The following is a 21,038-nucleotide window of genomic DNA, read 5'->3' as shown; positions in this document are numbered from 1 at the left end:
TGTCGTTTGATTGGTGCGTCCGTCAGTCTCTCTTCCGGGTTTCATCCCCAGTCTAACGGTCAAGCAGAGAGGGCCAATCAGACGATTGGTCGCATACTACGCAGCCTTTCTTTCAGAAACCCTGCGTCTTGGGCAGAACAGCTCCCCTGGGCAGAATACGCTCACAACTCGCTTCCTTCGTCTGCTACCGGGTTATCTCCGTTTTAGAGTAGTCTGGGTTACCAGCCTCCTCTGTTCTCATCCCAGCTTGCCGAGTCCAGCGTTCCCTCCGCTCAAGCGTTTGTCCAACGTTGTGAGCGCACCTGGAGGAGGGTGAGGTCTGCACTTTGCCGTTACAGAGCACAGACTGTGAGAGCCGCCAATAAACGTAGGATTAAGAGTCCTAGGTATTGTTGCGGCCAGAGAGTGTGGCTTTCCACTCGCAACCTTCCTCTTACGACAGCCTCTCGTAAGTTGACTCCGCGGTTCATTGGTCCGTTCCGTGTCTCCCAGGTCGTCAATCCTGTCGCTGTGCGACTGCTTCTTCCGCGACATCTTCGTCGCGTCCATCCTGTCTTCCATGTCTCCTGTGTCAAGGCCTTTCTTCGCACCCCCGTTCGTCTTCCCTCCCCCCCTCCCGTCCTTGTCGAGAGCGCACCTATTTACAAGGTACGTAGGATCATGGACATGCGTTCTCGGGGACGGGGTCACCAATACTTAGTGGATTGGGAGGGTTACGGTCCTGAGGAGAGGAGTTGGGTTCCGTCTCGGACGTGCTGGACCGTTCACTGATTGATGATTTCCTCCGTTGCCGCCAGGATTCCTCCTCGAGTGCGCCAGGAGGCGCTCGGTGAGTGGGGGTACTGTCATGTTTTGTCTTAGATTGTCTTGTCATTTTGCTTTTCCTTCTGTTCGTTTTCCCCCTGCTGGTCTTTTTTAGGTTCGTTCCCCTTTTTCTCTCTCCCTCTCTCTCTCTCTTCTCTCTATCGTTCCGTTCCTGCTCCCAGCTGTTCCTATTCCCTAATCAATCATTTAGTCTTCCCACACCTGTTCCCTATCTTTTCCCCTGATTAGAGTCCCTATTTCTCCCCTTGTTTTCCGTTTCTGTCCTGTCGGATCCTTGTATATTGTTCACCGTGCTGTGTCTTTGTATCGCCCTGTCGTGTCGTGTTTCCCTCAGATGCTGTGTGGTGAGCAGGTGTCTGAGTCTGCTACGGTCAAGTGCCTTCCCGAGGCAACCTGCAGTTCATGATCGAGTCTCCAGTCTGTTCTCGTCATTACGAGTGGAATTGTTCTTTATGCTTTATTTACCGCTCCGAATTGTCTAGGAGTATTGAATATTTACTTTACTGGATTAAAGACTCTGTTTTCGCCAAGTCGCTTTTGGGTCCTCATTCACCTGCATAACAAACAGAAAGGGGGATACCTAGTCAGTTATACAACAGAAAGGAAAGGGGGATACCTAGTCAGTTATACAACAGAAAGGGGGATACCTAGTCAGTTATACAACAGAAAGGAAAGGGGGATACCTAGTCAGTTATACAAGAGAAAGGGGGATACCTAGTCAGTTATACAACAGAAAGGGGGATACCTAGTCAGTTATACAACAGAAAGGAAAGGGGGATACCTAGTCAGTTATACAACAGAAAGGAAAGGGGGATACCTAGTCAGTTATACAACAGAAAGGAAAGGGGGATACCTAGTCAGTTATACAACAGAAAGGGGGGGATACCTAGTCAGTTATACAACAGAAAGGGGGGGGGATACCTAGTCAGTTATACAACAGAAAGGAAAGGGGGATACAACAGAAAGGAAAGGGGGATACCTAGTCAGTTATACAACAGAAAGGAAAGGGGGATACCTAGTCAGTTATACAACAGAAAGGGGGATACCTAGTCAGTTATACAACAGAAAGGAAAGGGGGATACCTAGTCAGTTATACAACAGAAAGGGGGATACCTAGTCAGTTATACAACAGAAAGGGGATACCTAGTCAGTTATACAACAGAAAGGGGGATACCTAGTCAGTTATACAACAGAACAGAAAGGGGGATACCTAGTCAGTTGTAAAACAGAAAGGGGGATACCTAGTCAGTTATACTACAGAAAGGGGGATACCTAGTCAGTTATACAACAGAAAGGAAAGGGGGATACCTAGTCAGTTGTACAACAGAAAGGGGGATACCTAGTCAGTTATACAACAGAAAGGAAAGGGGGATACTTAGTCAGTTATACAACAGAAAGGGGGATACCTAGTCAGTTATACAACAGAAAGGAAAGGGGGATACCTAGTCAGTTGTACAACAGAAAGGGGGATACCTAGTCAGTTATACAACAGAAAGGAAAGGGGGATACCTAGTCAGTTATACAACAGAAAGGGGATACCTAGTCAGTTATACAACAGAAAGGAAAGGGGGATACCTAGTCAGTTATACAACAGAAAGGGGGATACCTAGTCAGTTATACAACAGAAAGGGGATACCTAGTCAGTTATACAACAGAAAGGGGGATACCTAGTCAGTTATACAACAGAACAGAAAGGGGGATACCTAGTCAGTTGTAAAACAGAAAGGGGGATACCTAGTCAGTTGTACAACAGAAAGGGGGATACCTAGTCAGTTATACAACAGAAAGGGGGATACCTAGTCAGTTATACAACAGAAAGGAAAGGGGGATACCTAGTCAGTTGTACAACAGAAAGGGGGATACCTAGTCAGTTGTACAACAGAAAGGGGGATACCTAGTCAGTTATACAACAGAAAGGGGGATACCTAGTCAGTTATACAACAGAAAGGGGATACCTAGTCAGTTATACAACAGAAAGGAAAGGGGGATACTTAGTCAGTTATACAACAGAAAGGGGGATACCTAGTCAGTTATACAACAGAAAGGGGGATACCTAGTCAGTTATACAACAGAAAGGGGATACCTAGTCAGTTGTACAACAGAAAGGGGATACCTAGTCAGTTATACAACAGAACAGAAAGGGGATACCTAGTCAGTTGTACAACAGAAAGGGGGATACCTAGTCAGTTATACAACAGAAAGGAAAGGGGGATACCTAGTCAGTTATACAACAGAAAGGGGGATACCTAGTCAGTTATACAACAGAAAGGAAAGGGGATACCTAGTCAGTTGTACAAACAGAAAGGGGGATACCTAGTCAGTTATACAACAGAAAGGAAAGGGGGATACCTAGTCAGTTATACAACAGAAAGGAAAGGGGATACCTAGTCAGTTGTACAACAGAAAGGGGGATACCTAGTCAGTTATACAACAGAAAGGGGATACCTAGTCAGTTATACAACAGAAAGGGGGATACCTAGTCAGTTATACAACAGAACAGAAAGGGGGATACCTAGTCAGTTGTAAAACAGAAAGGGGGATACCTAGTCAGTTATACAACAGAAAGGGGGATACCTAGTCAGTTATACAACAGAAAGGAAAGGGGGATACCTAGTCAGTTGTACAACAGAAAGGGGGATACCTAGTCAGTTATACAACAGAAAGGAAAGGGGGATACCTAGTCAGTTATACAACAGAAAGGGGATACCTAGTCAGTTATACAACAGAAAGGAAAGGGGGATACCTAGTCAGTTATACAACAGAAAGGAAAGGGGGATACCTAGTCAGTTGTACAACAGAAAGGGGGATACCTAGTCAGTTATACAACAGAAAGGAAAGGGGGATACCTAGTCAGTTATACAACAGAAAGGGGATACCTAGTCAGTTATACAACAGAAAGGAAAGGGGGATACCTAGTCAGTTATACAACAGAAAGGGGATACCTAGTCAGTTATACAACAGAAAGGAAAGGGGGATACCTAGTCAGTTGTACAACAGAAAGGGGATACTTAGTCAGTTATACAACAGAAAGGGGGATACCTAGTCAGTTAAACAACAGAAAGGGGGATACCTAGTCAGTTATACAACAGAAAGGGGGATACCTAGTCAGTTATACAACAGAACAGAAAGGGGGATACCTAGTCAGTTGTAAAACAGAAAGGGGGATACCTAGTCAGTTATACAACAGAAAGGGGGATACCTAGTCAGTTATACAACAGAAAGGAAAGGGGGATACCTAGTCAGTTGTACAACAGAAAGGGGGATACCTAGTCAGTTATACAACAGAAAGGGGGATACCTAGTCAGTTATACAACAGAAAGGAAAGGGGGATACCTAGTCAGTTGTACAACAGAAAGGGGGATACCTAGTCAGTTGTACAACAGAAAGGGGGATACCTAGTCAGTTGTACAACAGAAAGGGGGATACCTAGTCAGTTGTACAACAGAAAGGGGGATACCTAGTCAGTTGTACAACAGAAAGGGGATACCTAGTCAGTTATACAACAGAAAGGGGATACCTAGTCAGTTATACAACAGAAAGGGGATACCTAGTCAGTTGTACAACAGAAAGGGGATACCTAGTCAGTTGTACAACAGAAAGGGGGATACCTAGTCAGTTATACAACAGAACAGAAAGGGGGATACCTAGTCAGTTGTACAACAGAAAGGGGGATACCTAGTCAGTTATACAACAGAAAGGAAAGGGGATACCTAGTCAGTTGTACAACAGAAAGGGGGATACCTAGTCAGTTATACAACAGAAAGGAAAGGGGGATACCTAGTCAGTTGTACAACAGAAAGGGGGATACCTAGTCAGTTATACAACAGAAAGGAAAGGGGGATACCTAGTCAGTTGTACAACAGAAAGGGGGATACCTAGTCAGTTGTACAACAGAAAGTAAAGGGGGATACCTAGTCAGTTGTACAACAGAAAGGGGGATACCTAGTCAGTTATACAACAGAAAGGGGGATACCTAGTCAGTTATACAACAGAAAGGAAAGGGGGATACCTAGTCAGTTATACAACAGAAAGGGGGATACCTAGTCAGTTAAACAACAGAAAGGGGGATACCTAGTCAGTTGTACAACAGAAAGGGGGATACCTAGTCAGTTATACAACAGAAAGGGGGATACCTAGTCAGTTATACAACAGAAAGGAAAGGGGATACCTAGTCAGTTATACAACAGAAAGGAAAGGGGGATACCTAGTCAGTTGTACAACAGAAAGGGGGATACCTAGTCAGTTATACAACAGAACAGAAAGGGGGATACCTAGTCAGTTATACAACAGAAAGGGGAATACCCAGTCAGTTATACAACAGAAAGGAAAGGGGGATACCTAGTCAGTTGTACATCAGAAAGGGGGATACCTAGTCAGTTGTACAACTGAAAGGGGGGTACCTAGTCAGTTGTACAACAGAATCTCTGAATCAGAGTGGTGCAGGGGGGCTTAATCGACATCCATGCCATCGGCACAGTGGGTTAACTGCCTTGCTCAGGGGTAGAAGGACACATTTTTTATCTTGTCAGCTCAGGGATTTGATCCAGCAACATTTCAGTTACTGGCACAACGCTCCTACCCAGATACATGTTAAAGGTATAAGCAGGGCATATTTAAACACACAACACAGACAACACTGGATGTGGACAACCTATTTACATTTTTAGCATTTAGCAGAAACTCTTATCCAGAGCTCCTTCAGAGTAGGGAGTGTATACATCTACTGGTCCTCCATGGGAATCGGACCCACAAGCCTGACGCTGCAAGTGACATGCTATACCAACTGAGCCACGCGCAACCTATGAACCTCAAAGAGCAAAGGGAATTCAGTTATAGAGCTGTTGCATGCTGGGGCCCTAACCTATTCATCTATTATACTGAACTTTAAAACATTGCAGTCCATCTGTTGAAATCCAACTGTATGTATGTATGTATGTACGTATGTAAAATGGACTGACTAAGGAGAGTGATGCCCATGTATGCATGTCGTATAGGAGTTAGTAGCAGCAAGCTAACCCTAATGTAGAGTATGCCTCCAAATCCCATTATAAACAGGTCGTGACTTAACACGCTTTAATTAAGTTTATAGTGAGACAAAGCCATGGGATAACCCCTGACCTCAAAAGCCTGAGATGAACTTTGACCAATGGAGGTCCTCCTGACATGCAGGATGAGCGTCTAGGTGATTGGCTAAGGTCCAGGTGAGTTGTCCTGGTGAGCGTAACCCTGGTGAGTAATGGAGAGCTTTGTCTCTATGGGTTTAACAAAACAAAGGGTCTGTGTCTGGGTGATTGGTTTAGCAGAGTTATTTGGGTGTGTAAAGGGGCCTCTGTGCCTCTGTGGGTTTGAGTGATCTATAATATCTCTGCCTTTTTTGATAGACCTTAGATGTCTGCTTAACCTCCTGACCCCTGTTAACCTCCCGACTCCTGTATGGAGTGGAAGTAACGAATTACAAATTCTCTCGTAAAAGCCGCTCCATGGTCAATCTGTTGTCCGTATTGGCCGTGCAGCATTTATGGTGATACGTCCTCTGCAGAAGTCAGGGCATTCATAGAATAGAAAGGAAAAACATGTTTGCGTCACACCCTCCAACCACATTTTTGGATCACGCATAAATGGGCTTTTTCTGTAATTGAGTAGATTTTCTGAGTACATGTAGTTTTTTTTTTTTTTCAAAGTCATTCATTTTACTTCAGTATTGTACTTCGCTACCTTTTTCAAACCATCTGTTACAGAGTACAATTTTGCTAATAATACTAATAATAATTATAATACTAATAATAATAATAATAGAAATAATAATAATAATAATAGTAATAATAATAATAAGTACGTCAAGTTTGCGAAAGCCCCTCCAAGAAAACTGCTCATTGTGCTTGGTCAGTGACCAATCAAATCAATTTTCACGCGTCACACCAACGCAGGCCAATCAAATTAACCTGTGTATACAAACTGAACGATGATGGCTGGAAGATTTTTCAAAAAGGCAGGAATTTAGCTAGCTAGCTAGTTTAGTTGAAGACGTATGAAAGAGAGAAAAATTTGAAAGAGAGAAAGACGTATGAAAGAAAGAAAAGTTTTTAATTTAAAAAAAAATCAAAGCGGTGCGCTAGCCTTGCTTACCAAGAACGGCAGGGGTGGCAGTCTACAAAAACTCTGCCTCAAACTTGATTTAACTATGAAAAATGTAGCTACGGATGGCTTTAGCAGTTAGCTAGTTATACTAACTAGTACTCTAACTTGCGTACGTTAGCAAACTATCCTTGCAGCTAAGTTAGGTACATGGCTAACCACCACCTGATGATGATAGCTGTTATAGCTAGCACTTTGATGTTATTATGTGTGGTGGTGGCTTGCATGGTAGCTAGCTAAGAAATGTAAGAAATAACACGTAAAAAAAACAAAATAATAATAATAATAATATATGCCATTTAGCAGACGCTTTTATCCAAAGCGAAAATAATGCATAGTTTCCTAGGAACGCGAAGCGAGTCGGCCATCTCTGTCGGCGCCGGAAGTTCAATGAACTGTACTGTACTTTGTCTGTGTAAAGTAGGATAACGTTCATCTAAAAGCCAGAGACTCAGTAAGTCTAACTGTGATTATAACTGTGATTTGAACTATGATTATAACGGTGATTTGAACTGGGATTTGAACTGTGTGAGTCTACACAATAGGTACACCTTAGCTCAAAGGCCGGCGGATGGCGATATTGAGTGTTTTCATCGTTCTGTCCAAACACATTGTATGCTGACGGCAATAAACTCGTACTCCCCGTGGAAACCTTCTCAATTTAGGCTGCAAAGGCATTCATTTCCTCCTTATCTAGATTTAATGGTGAGAGGGCTGAAATAAATGTTGAAAATATGGGTACTTTCTTTGTGAAACACCATTTTCCACCACCATACTAGAGTGGCTATGTTCTACCAGCTCCCATGAGTCCTCTCTGTCTCTCTGTCTCTCTGTCTCTCTGTCTCTCTGTCTCTCTGTCTCTTTCTAATCTTCCTAAAAACTTAAACACCTGAAGGATCAACAGGAACGGACACCAACCCACCTACAGACCATGTTCGGAACTTCCCATAACGCAGAGAGAATGTTCGCTAAGTGCGTCGTTGGAGCATGTGTCAATACGTCTGACAACGAACTTAGCTGTTCTACGATTGGTCGGTAAACAACAAGTCTTTTCAAGTGCAGCTCGGAAATCTAACGATGCTCCTACGAATGTTCTAAAGATGAACTTTTTAAAAATATATATATTTATTTTTTTCACCTTTATTTAACCAGGTAGGCTAGTTGAGAACAAGTTCTCATTTGCAACTGCGACCTGGCCAAGATAAAGTATAGCAGTGTGAGCAGACAACACAGAGTTACACATGGAGTAAACAATTAACAAGTCAATAACACAGTAGAAAAAAAGGGGGAGTCTATATACAATGTGTGCAAAAGGCATGAGGAGGTAGGCAAACAATTACAATTTTGCAGATTAACACTGGAGTGATAAATGATCAGATGGTCATGTACAGGTAGAGATATTGGTGTGCAAAAGAGCAGAAAAGTAAATAAATAAAAACAGTATGGGGATGAGGTAGGTGAAAATGGGTGGGCTATTTATCAATAGACTATGTACAGCTGCAGCGATTGGTTAGCTGCTCAGATAGCTGATGTTTGAAGTTGGTGAGGGAGATAAAAGTCTCCAACTTCAGCGATTTTTGCAGTTCGTTCCAGTCACAGGCACTAAAGTATTGGAACGAAAAGCGGCCAAATGAGGTATTGGCTTTAGGGATGATCAGTGAGATACACCTGCTGGAGCGCGTGCTACGGATGGGTGTTGCCATCGTGACCAGTGAACTGAGATAAGGTGGAGCTTTACCTAGCATGGACTTGTAGATGACCTGGAGCCAGTGGGTCTGGCGGCGAATATGTAGCGAGGGCCAGCCGACTAGAGAATACAAGTCGCAGTGGTGGGTGGTATAAGGTGCTTTAGTGACAAAACGGATGGCACTGTGATAGACTGCATCCCGTTTGCTGAGTAGAGTGTTGGAAGCGATTTTGTAGATGACGTCGCCGAAGTCGAGGATCGGTAGGATAGTCAGTTTTACTAGGGTAAGCTTGGCGGCGTGAGTGAAGGAGGCTTTGTTGCGGAATAGAATGCCGACTCTTGATTTGATTTTCGATTGGAGATGTTTGATATGAGTCTGGAAGGAGAGTTTGCAGTCTAGCCAGACACCTAGGTACTTATAGATGTCCACATATTCAAGGTCGGAACCATCCAGGGTGGTGATGCTAGTCGGGCATGCGGGTGCAGGCAGCGATCGGTTGAAAAGCATGCATTTGGTTTTACTAGCGTTTAAGAGCAGTTGGAGGCCACGGAAGGACTGTTGTATGGCATTGAAGCTCGTTTGGAGGTTAGATAGCACAGTGTCCAATGACGGGCCGAAAGTATATAGAATGGTGTCGTCTGCGTAGAGGTGGATCAGGGAATCGCCCGCAGCAAGAGCAACATTATTGATATATACAGAGAAAATAGTCGGCCCGAGAATTGAACCCTGTGGCACCCCCATAGAGACTGCCAGAGGACCGGACAGCATGCCCTCCGATTTGACACACTGAACTCTATCAGAGAAGTAGTTGGTGAACCAGGCGAGGCAATCATTTGAGAAACCAAGGCTGTCGAGTCTGCCGATGAGGATGTGGTGGTTGGTTGACAGAGTCGAAAGCCTTGGCCAGATCAATGAATACGGCTGCACAGTAATGTTTCTTATCGATGGCGGTTAAGATAGCGTTTAGGACCTTGAGCGTGGCTGAGGTGCACCCATGACCAGCTCTGAAACCAGATTGCATAGCAGAGAAGGTATGGTGAGATTCGAAATGGTCGGTAATCTGTTTGTTGACTTGGCTTTCGAAGACCTTAGAAAGGCATGGTAGGATAGATATAGGTCTGTAGCAGTTTGGGTCAAGAGTGTCCCCCCCTTTGAAGAGGGGGTTGACCGCAGCTGCTTTCCAATCTTTGGGAATCTCAGACGACACGAAAGAGAGGTTGAACAGGCTAGTAATAGGGCTGGCAACAATTTCGGCAGATAATTTTAGAAAGAAAGGGTCCAGGTTGTCTAGCCCGGCTGATTTGTAGGGGTCCAGATTTTTCAGCTCTTTCAGAACATCAGCTGAATGGATTTGGGAGAAGGAGAAATGGGGAAGGCTTGGGCAAGTTGCTGTTGGGGGTGCAGTGCTGTTGACCGGGGTAGGAGTAGCCAGGTGGAAAGCATGGCCAGCCGTAGAAAAATGCTTATTGAAATTCTCAATTATGGTGGATTTATCAGTGGTGACAGTGTTTCCTATCTTCAGTGCAGTGGGCAGCTGGGAGGAGGTGTTCTTATTCTCCATGGACTTTACAGTGTCCCAGAACTTTTTTGAGTTAGTGTTGCAGGAAGCAAATTTATGCTTGAAAAGGCTAGCCTTGGCTTTTCTAACTGCCTGTGTATAACGGTTTCTAGCTTCCCTGAACAACTGCATATCACGGGGGCTGTTCGATGCTAATGCAGAACGCCATAGGATGTTTTTGTGTTGGTTAAGGGCAGTCAGGTCTGGAGAGAACCAAGGGCTATATCTGTTCCTGGTTCTACATTTTTTGAAAGGGGCATGCTTATTTAAGATGGTTAGGAAGGCATTTAAAAAAAATATCCAGGCATCTTCTACTGACGGGATCAGGTCTATATCCTTCCAGGATAGCCAGGCCAGGTCAATTAGAAAGGCCTGCTCGCTGAAGTGTTTCAGGGAGTGTTTTACAGTGATGAGTGGAGGTCGTTTGACCGCTGACCCATTATGGATGCAGGCAATGAGGCAGTGATCGCTGAGATCTTGGTTGAAGACAGCAGATGTGTATTTAGAGGGGAAGTTGGTTAGGATGATATCTATGAGGGTGCCCGTGTTTAAGGCTTTGGGGGGGTACCTGGTAGGTTCATTGATAATTTGAGTGAGATTGAGGGCATCAAGTTTAGATTGTAGGATGGCTGGGGTGTTAAGCATGTTCCAGTTTAGGTCGCCTAGCAGCACAAGGGGGCAATCAGTTCACATATGATGTCCAGAGCACAGCTGGGGGCAGAGGGTGGTCTATAGCAGGCGGCAACGGTGAGAGACTTGTTTTTAGAGAGGTGGATTTTTAAAAGTAGAAGTTCAAATTGTTTGGGTACAGACCTGGATAGTAGGACAGAACTCTGCAGGCTATCTTTGCAGTAGATTGCAACACCGCCCCCTTTGGCAGTTCTATCTTGTCTGAAAATGTTGTAGTTTGGAATAAAAATTTCAGAATTTTTGGTGGTCTTCCTAAGACAGGATTCAGACACAGCTAGAACATCCGGGTTGGCAGAGTGTGCTAAAGCAGTGAATAGAACAAACTTAGGAAGGAGGCTTCTAATGTTAACATGCATGAAACCAAGGCTATTATGGTTACAGAAGTCATCAAAAGAGAGCGCCTGGGGAATAGGAGTGGAGCTAGGCACTGCAGGGCCTGGATTCACCTCCACATCGCCAGAGGAACATAGGAGGAGAAGAATAAGGGTACGGCTAAAAGCAATAAGAATTGGTCGTCTATAACGTCTGGAACAGAGAGTAAAAGGAGGTTTCTGGGGGCGATAAAATAGCATCAAGGTATAATGTACAGACAAAGGTATGGTAGGATGTGAATACAGTGGAGGTAGACCTAGGTATTGAGTGATGAAGAGAGAGATATTGTCTCTAGAAACATCATTGAAACCAGGAGATGTCATTGCATGTGTGGGTGGTGGAACTAATAAATTGGATAAGGTATAGTGAGCAGGACTACAGGCTCTACAGTGAAATAAGCCAATAAACACTAACCAGAACAGCAATGGACAAGACATATTGACATTAAGGAGAGGCATCCTTAGTCGAGTGATCAAAAGGGGCCAGTGAGTGGAGAGGTTGGTTTGGGGGTCACGGCGATTTAGACAGCTAGCCAGGACATCAGTAGCAAGCTAGCATAGGATGGAGGTCTGTTGTTAGCCACCTCTTGCGTTCCGTCAGTAGATTAGTGGGGTTCCGTGTGGTAGAGGGGATTAGTCCAAATCACACAAAAAACAAACAAAAAAAACCAATAGATATAGTTATAGAGGCCCAAGAAGAAACATAATAATAATAAAAATAAATAAATTGTCTGATTGTCTATTCTGAGAGCAGCCGGTAAGACAGCTAACGGTTAGCAGGCCGCAGATGGGCGTTCAGGTAACGTCGAGACGGAGGAGCCAGCCGGATCTCCTTCGGGTAGATAACGTCGGCAGTCCAGTTGTGAAGGCCCGGTGGGGCTCTGCGTAGGCAGTAAAACGGGTCCGGATAGGTGACTGCAGCACAGGAGTGATTGACGGAGCTCAGGAGTGATTGACGGAGCTGGCTAGCTCCGGAGTAATTGATGTTTGCTCCGGAATCGACGAGAGTAGATAGACACACGGATAGCAGCTAGCTAGCTGTGAGATCCGGGAATGAATGTCTAGAGAGCAGTTGAAATCCAAGGACATGGAGAGAAAAATTGGTCCGGTATGTTCCGTTCCGAGACGCGCTGCGCTGCGCCGTACAAAACTGGCGATAGATTTTCGAGCTAAAGGATAGCTGATGACCACAAACCGTGGTTAGCTGAATACTAACGATTTGCCAGTAAAGAAGCTAACTAGCTTCTGAACTAGCTTCTGATTAGCTCCTGGCTAGCTCCTGGCTAGCTTCTGGCTAGCTTCTTGGAGGATTGCAGATTTGAGGTAAATAATACTTATTTATAAATATAAATTGGTGAGGCGGGTTGCAGGAGAGTGTTTTGAAGATGAGTTGATGGAAAATAAAAATAAAATGTGAAAAAAGTTGTAAATATATATATATATATATACAGGACACGACAAGACGAGGACAAAAGACGTCTGAACTGCTATGCCATCTCGGGACATTAGATGGGGGGCAATCAATTCACAAATGGTGTCCAGGGCACAGCTGGGAGCTGAGGGGGGGTCGGTGGCAGGTGGCAACAGTGAGAGACTTATTTCTGGAGAGAGTAATTTTCAAAATTAGTAGTTCGAACTGTTTGGGTATGGACCTGGAAAGTATGACATTACTTTGCAGGCTATCTCTGCAGTAGATTGCAACTCCTCCCCCTTTGGCAGTTCTATCTTGACGGAAGATGTTATAGTTGGGTATGGAAATCTCTGAATTTTTGGTGTCCTTCCTGAGCCAGGATTCAGACACGGCAAGGACATCAGGGTTAGCAGAGTGTGCTAAAGCAGTGAGTAAAACAAACTTAGGGAGGAGGCTTCTGATGTTGACATGCATGAAACCAAGGCTTTTTCGATCACAGAAGTCAACAAATGAGGGTGCCTGGGGACATGCAGGGCCTGGGTTTACCTCCACGTCACCCGCGGAACAGAGGAGGAGAAATTGAAAAGGAGAAATTAAGCCCAAAATCGATAAACTCCCATGTGATTCCACAACAACGCTGTATTAGACAGGGGCCAGGCTCGGCGCAAACCAAAAACAAAGGAGAAAAGACGGTGGTAGTCCAAGATGGATATCATCTGAGTTAATGGTTGTGATGTGAAGCCAAGTGGATGATAGGCCAGTCGTATGAAGAAAGAGTAAATACAGAAAGATGAAAAAAGGATGATTTTTACTTCATCTTTGTCCTCATTTCACAGACTGACCACCCAGAGGGACACAAATTATTCTCTGTCTCAGTTTAACACTCATGGTCCGGTTTCCCAAAAAGCATCTTATAGGAGAAGTTTACTCAAAATCCTGAAACTCCCAAGTGATTCCATACATTAAACCTACACTGAACAAACTATAAACACAACATGGAACAGTTTCTAAGATGTTACTGAGTTACAGTTCATATAAGGAAATCAGTCAATTGAAATAAATTCATTAGGCCCTAATCTATGGATTTCACATGACTTGGAATACAGATATGCATCTGTTGGTCACAGAAACCTTAAAAAGAAAAAGGTAGGGTCGTGGATCAGAAAACCAGTCAGTATCTGGAGTGACCTGGTTTATTTTTATTTTTTGGTAAGCCGGGCCTGTCTCCTGTCTGATCCAGTGTTGCTGTGGAAACCAAACAGAAAACACAGCCGTCGTGGCCCAGTCTTTTGGTTTTATGGTTGTATTTACCGACCCAGTGGGAGGAACGAAACCGCTGGCCGGCCCACCACGATTCACAAGCCACTGAGTCCGACTTCGCCAAGGTTGTGTCGGTTCGCCGTCAGGGGACTGTATAGATCCATGTTTGGCAGTCATTATCTCAGCTACATGGTCTGCTCTGTTCTCTGTCAGCCAGGGACTTGTAATGCCTCAACCGTTCAGGGTGAAGTGAAGGTTTCTGTTGTTCAACCACTTCAAAGCCTGAACCCTGCTGGATGTCTCCTGGCAGGGTTGACAGATGGGGCCACCCAGCACTTCCTAGAGTGAAGCTGGCTGCAGACACACTATAACTGCATCCCAAATGGCACATGTAGCCTATAGTGTCAGTCAGGCCATCTGGTTTGGCAAGCAGCGATGGCACAGAGACGCTAGGCTACAACACTAACACTTCTTTTTAGAGGGAGTAACGTCAACACCAGAGACAGATTATTATAAACCAGGAGCCCTTGTTGTTGGAGGCTGCTTCTGTCCTCAAGAGCTGCAGAGAGAGAGAGAGAGCCCAGAGACTAATTGAATGTAATGTTAGAGTTGTCCAGTGGGAAACAGAAAGCCTGCTGGGAGTGAAGTCTTACTGTAGAAAATGTGTGGCTTGGCATCAGGAGCTGGTGGTGACATACAGCACATCTCTCACCTCAACTGTTTCTTTAACACCCCCTCTCTCTCTCTACCCCCCTCTCTCTCTATTCCCCCTCTCTCTCTATTCCCCCTCTCTCTCTCTATTCCCCCTCTCTCTCTATTCCCCCTCTCTCTCTATTCCCCCTCTCTCTATTCCCCCCCTCTCTCTCTCTCTCTCTCTCTCCCCCTCTCTCTCTATTCCCCCCCATCTCTCTATTCCCCCTCTCTCTCTATCCCCCTCTCTCTATCCCCCCCTCTCTCTCTCTCTATCCCCCCCCTCTCTATTCCCCCCTCTCTCTATTCCCCCTCTCTCTATTCCCCCTCTCTCTATTCCCCCTCTCTCTATTCCCCCCTCTCTATTCCCCCTCTCTCTATTCCCCCCTCCTCTCTCTATTCCCCCCTCTCTCTATTCCCCCCCTCTCTCTCTCTCTCTCTCTCTCTCTCTCTCTCTATTCCCCCCTCTCTCTCTCTCCTCTCTCTATTTCCCCCCTCTCTCTCCCTCTCTCTATTTCCCCCTCTCTCTCTCTCCCTCTCTCTATTCCCCCTCTCTCTCTATTGCCCTCTCTCTCTCTCTATTCCCCCTCTCTCTATTGCCCCCCCTCTCTCTCTTCCCCCCTCTCTCTATTGCCCCCCTCTCTCTCTCTCTATTGCCCCCCTCTCTCTATCCCCCCCCCCTCTCTCTCCCCCCCCTCTCTCTCTATCCCCCCCTCTCTCTATCCCCCCTCTCTCTCCCCCTCTCTCTCTATCCCCCCCTCTCTATCCCCCCTCTCTCGCTCTATTCCCACCCTCTATTCCCTCTCTCTCTCACTTACTCACTGTATACCCACCCTCTCTCTTTCACCAGACAGTTTTTTCTGTTTGGCTGAACTAACTCAGTAATTCGCCTTAGAGACCATTAGCAAACCTTTCCATTGATAGCTGGCCATTACTTCCTCTGGGTTGAAAGACATTTATGAAAAGTAGCACAGTGCCAGAAGTGCTACTTGCTGGTCTCCCTCCAATCAGTGTCCCTCAAATAATGGACTGGTCCTACTTTTTGCAGTCTAAACTTTTGATGAAAGTTTGTATGGAACAATATGCAGCTCCCTATAGGCCAACAGGATGAATAGACATAAATTCAATTCTGAGTCTGTCTCACCCTCTACACATATTAATCTCTGTGTCTTCCCCATCTCTCTCTAGCTCTCTCTCTCTGCCCCCCCTCTCTCTGTCCCACTCTCTCTCTCTGCCCCCCACCTCTCTCCCATCTCTCTCTCTGCCCCCCACCTCTCTCTGTCCCACTCTCTCTCTCTGCCCCCACCTCTCTCTGTACCACTCTCTCTCTCTCTGCCCCCCACCTCTCTCCCATCTCTCTCTCTGCCCCCATCTCTCTCCCATCTCTATCTCTGCCCCCCTCTCTCTGCACCACTCTCTCTCACTGCCCCCCACCTCTCTCCCAGCTCTCTCTCTGCCCCCATATCTCTCCCATCTCTCTCTGCCCCCCCTCTCTCTCTGTACCACTCTCTCTCTCTGCCCCCCACCTCTCTCCCAGCTCTCTCTCTGCCCCCACCTCTCTCCCAGCTCTCTCTCTGCCCCCTCTCTCTGCACCACTCTCTCTCTCTGCCCCCCTCTCTGCCCCCACTCTCTCTCCCCCCCAGCTCTCCCAGCTCTCTGCCCCCACCTCTCTCCCAGCTCTCTCTCTGCCCCCACTTCTCTCCCAGCTCTCTCTCTGCCCCCACTTCTCTCCCAGCTCTCTCTGCCCCCACTTCTCTCCCAGCTCTCTCTCCCCCCCAGCTCTCTCTCTGCCCCCACTTCTCTCCCAGCTCTCTCTCTGCCCCCACTTCTCTCCCAGCTCTCTCTCTGCCCCCACTTCTCTCCCAGCTCTCTCTCTGCCCCCACTTCTCTCCCAGCTCTCTCTCTGCCCCCACTTCTCTCCCAGCTCTCTCTCTGCCCCCACTTCTCTCCCAGCTCTCTCTCTGCCCCCTGCCCCCCACTTCTCTCCCAGCTCTCTCTCTGCCCCCACTTCTCTCCCAGCTCTCTCTCTGCCCCCACTTCTCTCCCAGCTCTCTCTCTGCCCCCACTTCTCTCTGCCAGCTCTCTCTCTGCCCCCACTTCTCTCCCAGCTCTCTCTCTGCCCCCACTTCTCTCCCAGCTCTCTCTCTGCCCCCACTTCTCTATCTCTCTCTCTGCCCCCTTCTCTCTGTACCACTCTCTCTCTCTGCCCCCCACTCTCTCTCTGTACCACTCTCTCTCTCTGCCCCCACTCTCTCTCTGCCCCCCCCCACTTCTCTATCTCTCTGCTCTGCCCCCTCTCTCTGTACCACTCTCTCTCTCTTCCCCCCCCACTTCTCTCTCTCTCTCTACTTCTCTCTCTCTCTCCCCCCTCTCTCTGTCCCTCTCTTCTCTCTCTCTCTCTGCCCCCCCTCTCTGTACCACTCTCTCTCTCTGCCCCCACTTCTCTCCCAGCTCTCTCTCTCTCTCTCTCTGCCCCCCACTTCTCTATCTCTCTCTCTGCCCCCCTCTGTACCACTCTCTCTCTCTGCCCCCCCCCACTCTCTCTGTACCACTCTCTCTCTGCCCCCCCCACTTCTCTATCTCTCTCTCTGCCCCCTCTCTCTGTCCCACTCTCTCTCTCTGCCCCCCACCTCTCTCCCTCTCTGCCCCCTCTCTCTCTCTGCCCCCCCCCCACTTCTCTCTGTACCACTCGCTCTCTCTGCCCCCCTCTCTCTCTCTCTCTCTGCCCCCCACTCTCTCTCTCTCTGCCCCCCCTCTCTCTCTCTCTCTGCCCCCCACTCTCTCTGTACCACTCGCTCTCTCTGCCCCCCACTTCTCTCTCTCTCTCTCTGCCCCCTCTCTCTGTCCCACTCTCTCTCTCTGCCCCCCACCTCTCTCCCATCTCTCTCTCTCCCCCCTCTCTCTGTACCACTCTCTCTCTCTCTCTGCTCTCTCTCTCTATGCCCCCTCTCTTCTCTCTCTCTCTCTCTGCCCCCCCACATCTCTCTCTCTCTCTCTGCCCTCCCCCCACTCTCTCTCTCTCTCTGCCCCCCCTCTTCTCTCTCTCTCTCTCTCCCCCCCCCACTTCTCTCTCTCTCGCTCTCCCTGCCCCCCCCCCACTTCTCTCTCTCTCTCTCTGCCCCCTCCACTTCTCTCTCGCTCTCTCTGCCCCCCCCCCCCCCCCCCCCCCCACTTCTCTCTCTCCCTCTCTCTCTGCCCCCCCCCCACTCCACTTCTCTCTCTCTCTCTCTCTCGCTCTCCCTGCTCTCTCTGCCCCACCCCCCCTCTCTCTCTCTCTCTCTCTGCCCCCTGCCCCCCACTTCTCTCTCTCTCTGGCCCCCTCCCCCCCACTTCTCTCTCTCTCTCTCTCTCTCTGCCCCCCCCACTCCACTTCTCTCCCCCCCCCCCCCACTTCTCTCTCTCTCTGCTCTCCCTGCCCCCCTCTGCCCCCCCATCTCTCTCTCTCTCTCTCTCTCTGCCCCCCCCCCACTCTCTCTCTCTCTCTCTCTCCCCCCACTCTCTCTCTCCCCCCACTTCTCCCTCCACTCTCTCTCTCTCTCTGCTCTCCCTGCCCCCCCACTTCATCTCTCTCTCTCTCTCTCTCTCTGCCCCCCCACTTCTCTCTCTCTCTCTCTGCTCTCCCTGCCCCCCCCCCCACTTCTCTCGCTCTCTCTGCCCCCCCACTTCTCTCTCTCTCTCTCCCTGCCCCCTCCACTTCTCTCTCTCTCTCTGCCCCCACTCTCTCTGCCCCCCCCCCACATCTCTCTCTCTCTCTCTCTCTCTCTCTCTGCCCCCCACTTCTCTCTCTCTCTGCCCCCCCCCACTTCTCCCTGCCCCCCCCACTTCTCTCGCTCTTTCTGCCCCCCCACTTCTCTCTCTCTCTCTCTCCTGCCCCCTCCTCGCTCTCTCTGCCCCCCCCACTTCTCTCTCTCTCTCTGCCCCCCTCCACTCTCTGCCCCCCCCCCCCACTTCTCTCTCTCTCTCTCTGCCCCCTCCACTTCTCTCTCTCTCTCTCTGCCCCCTCCACTTCTCTCTCTCTCTCTCTCTCTGCCCCCCCCCCCCCCCAACCCTCTTAAAGAGGCCCTCCTAATGTAACCAGTTATGCATAAAGAGACAGGGTCATGGTCAAAAACAGTATGGACAGACACAATGTATATACATGCTGCTCTGACCATCTTTACCATCTAGCCTGTATATAGTCCTGCTAATGGAAAAGTAGCCCTGCAAAATCTCAAAACATGTTAATGTCAATGTAGATATCCTTCCGTTCTATATTTGCATTTTGTGTTACAGCGTTGATTACAGAGTAAGTGCAGTGCGTTGTCCAACCTTCCTCGTTCCTGGTCCATCTGGCATAGGCAAGGTCGGAGGTGTAATCGCATGTACCGGTATCAAAGCTACAGGATCCGGGTAACAGCTGCTGCGCCCCAACAAGCACAGGGACTGGAGGACAAGGAGAGGAAGAACAATATTTACTGCTATGTAGCTTTTGGTACGCGTAGGCCATTGGCTTGCTGCAAAAGGTGTGGGCTTCTGTTTTATATCATGCACACAGTCAGTGGTTCTTTCAAGGCAAAGCATGCTGCACTACAATTAATCATTCATTTAAACTGTCATGAGCGTCTACTGCGCCCAGAAAGAAAAAGTAAAAACTAACGGAATCAGAACTTGAAGAGGAAATCAAATAGGCAATGTGGCGTGGACACAGCCAACGTTTGAGTGTCCGAAAAATAACGGTGCAGCTTCTTTGATTAACTTTGAAAATAATGTTTTTAAAAATAATTTTAAAAAAAGGCTGCAACTTACCCAGAAAAACGAGATGGTAAATGCTGTTCATATTGAGGCTGCAGCGAGACTCATGAACTTCTCACTCGTAGATTCCAGAGGGGGAAACCACCACAAAACGACGCGATCTATCTTCTGTACTGCCAAGCTCGTCTACAGTTCAACCACCAACTCTCACAGCAGCAGGGCACGAGCAGTCGCTCAGCTGTTACCGGTCCGTTTACATGGTTTAATCCAACTGGAAAGACGCTTGGCACTCGGGGCGGGAGAGGAGGAGAGTGAGGAAGCGCCTGACTGTAATGCAGTCCAGATTCTAACAGCTAGTGGACTCATCGCCACGGGGAATCTGTGTAGGCTACTCCGCCTCCTGCAACTCTTTCTGTCCCTAACACTGTGGATGAAATCACAGGCATTCCACATCAAATAACTCCCTCCTTTCGGAAGTAGCCATTCTTTATGTTACACTTCATTAACTTGCATAGATACAACGTAGTTACATGTAGTCTCATATTATGTATTAGTTTAATTCCAAGTAATTGCTTAGGATATGTTCCGGGGAGCTCGTGAGAATAACATTGATGTAATACACGGTAACTGTGGATTCGTTTGAAACTTAAAGTAGATTGCCCTCGGCCCTAAACCCTCAGGTCTATGCCCCGAGGGGAATCCCCGCAGCCATATTTGTCTTCGGGCCAAGTGATTAGCCAAACAAGGGAAGTTTGCAATTTAAGCCCCTCGGCCCTCGTTTTTAATGGCGTTTGCGTGTGTACAATTATGTTAACTTCGGGGCCTGAAACGCTCCATAATTCAATTCGTAATTATTGTTCATCCGCTAAGAAAAGTCTGCCAAAACTTAAAACTTCAACATACAAGTGTAAGTAAAAATGTAAATAATTTAGAAATTGAATATGTAAACACTCCAGGTGTCCTGGAGGGCAAACTACCTGCCCTCCAGGACACCTGCATCACCTGATGTCACAGGAAGGACATCAACCACCTGAGCCACTGCCTGTTCACCCCGCTATCATCCAGAAGACGAGGTCAGTACAGGTGCATCAAAGCTGGGACCGAGAGACTGAAAAACAACTTCTATCTCAAGGCCATCAGACTGTTAAACAGCCTTCACTAACCGACCTCCACCCGGTTACTCAACCCTGCACCTTAGAGGCTGCTGCCCTATTTACATAGACATGGAATCACTGGTCACTTTAATAATGGAACACTGGTCACTTTAGTAATGGAACACTGGTCACTTTAATAATGGAACACTGGTCACTAATAATGGAACACTGGTCACTTTAGTAATGGAACACTGGTCACTTTAATAATGGAACACTGCTCACTTTAGTAATGGAACACTAGTCACTTTAATAATGGAACACTGGTCACTTTAATAATGGAACACTAGTCACTTTAATAATGGAACACTAGTCACTTTAATAATGGAACACTAGTCACTTTAATAATGGAACACTGGTCACTTTAATAATGGAACACTGGTCACTTTAATAATGGAACACTAGTCACTTTAATAATGGAACACTAGTCACTTTAATAATGGAACACTGGTCACTTTAATAATGGAACACTGGTCACTTTAATAATGGAACACTGGTCACTTTAGTAATGGAACACTGGTCACTTTA

General features: G+C 47.2%; 1 protein-coding gene across 1 annotated transcript in view; it reads right to left on the bottom strand.

Annotated features, from left to right (window-relative positions):
- Positions 1 to 19,715, bottom strand: part of mamdc2a (MAM domain containing 2a) — a 60,749-nt gene extending 41,034 nt beyond the window's left edge. The window contains exons 1-2 of the mRNA XM_046351420.1: positions 19,414 to 19,715; positions 18,937 to 19,050 (exon numbers count right to left, since the gene is read on the bottom strand). Of these exons, the coding sequence (XP_046207376.1) occupies positions 18,937 to 19,050; positions 19,414 to 19,444 (145 nt within the window). The 5' untranslated portion in view covers positions 19,445 to 19,715. The remainder of the gene's footprint in view (positions 1 to 18,936; positions 19,051 to 19,413) is intronic.
- Between the last annotated feature and the right edge of the window lie 1,323 nt (positions 19,716 to 21,038).

The sequence above is a fragment of the Oncorhynchus gorbuscha genome, linkage group LG05 (genome assembly GCF_021184085.1).
Source record: "Oncorhynchus gorbuscha isolate QuinsamMale2020 ecotype Even-year linkage group LG05, OgorEven_v1.0, whole genome shotgun sequence".
Taxonomy (NCBI): domain Eukaryota; kingdom Metazoa; phylum Chordata; class Actinopteri; order Salmoniformes; family Salmonidae; genus Oncorhynchus; species Oncorhynchus gorbuscha.
This window is presented reverse-complemented; position numbering and strand designations above follow the sequence as displayed.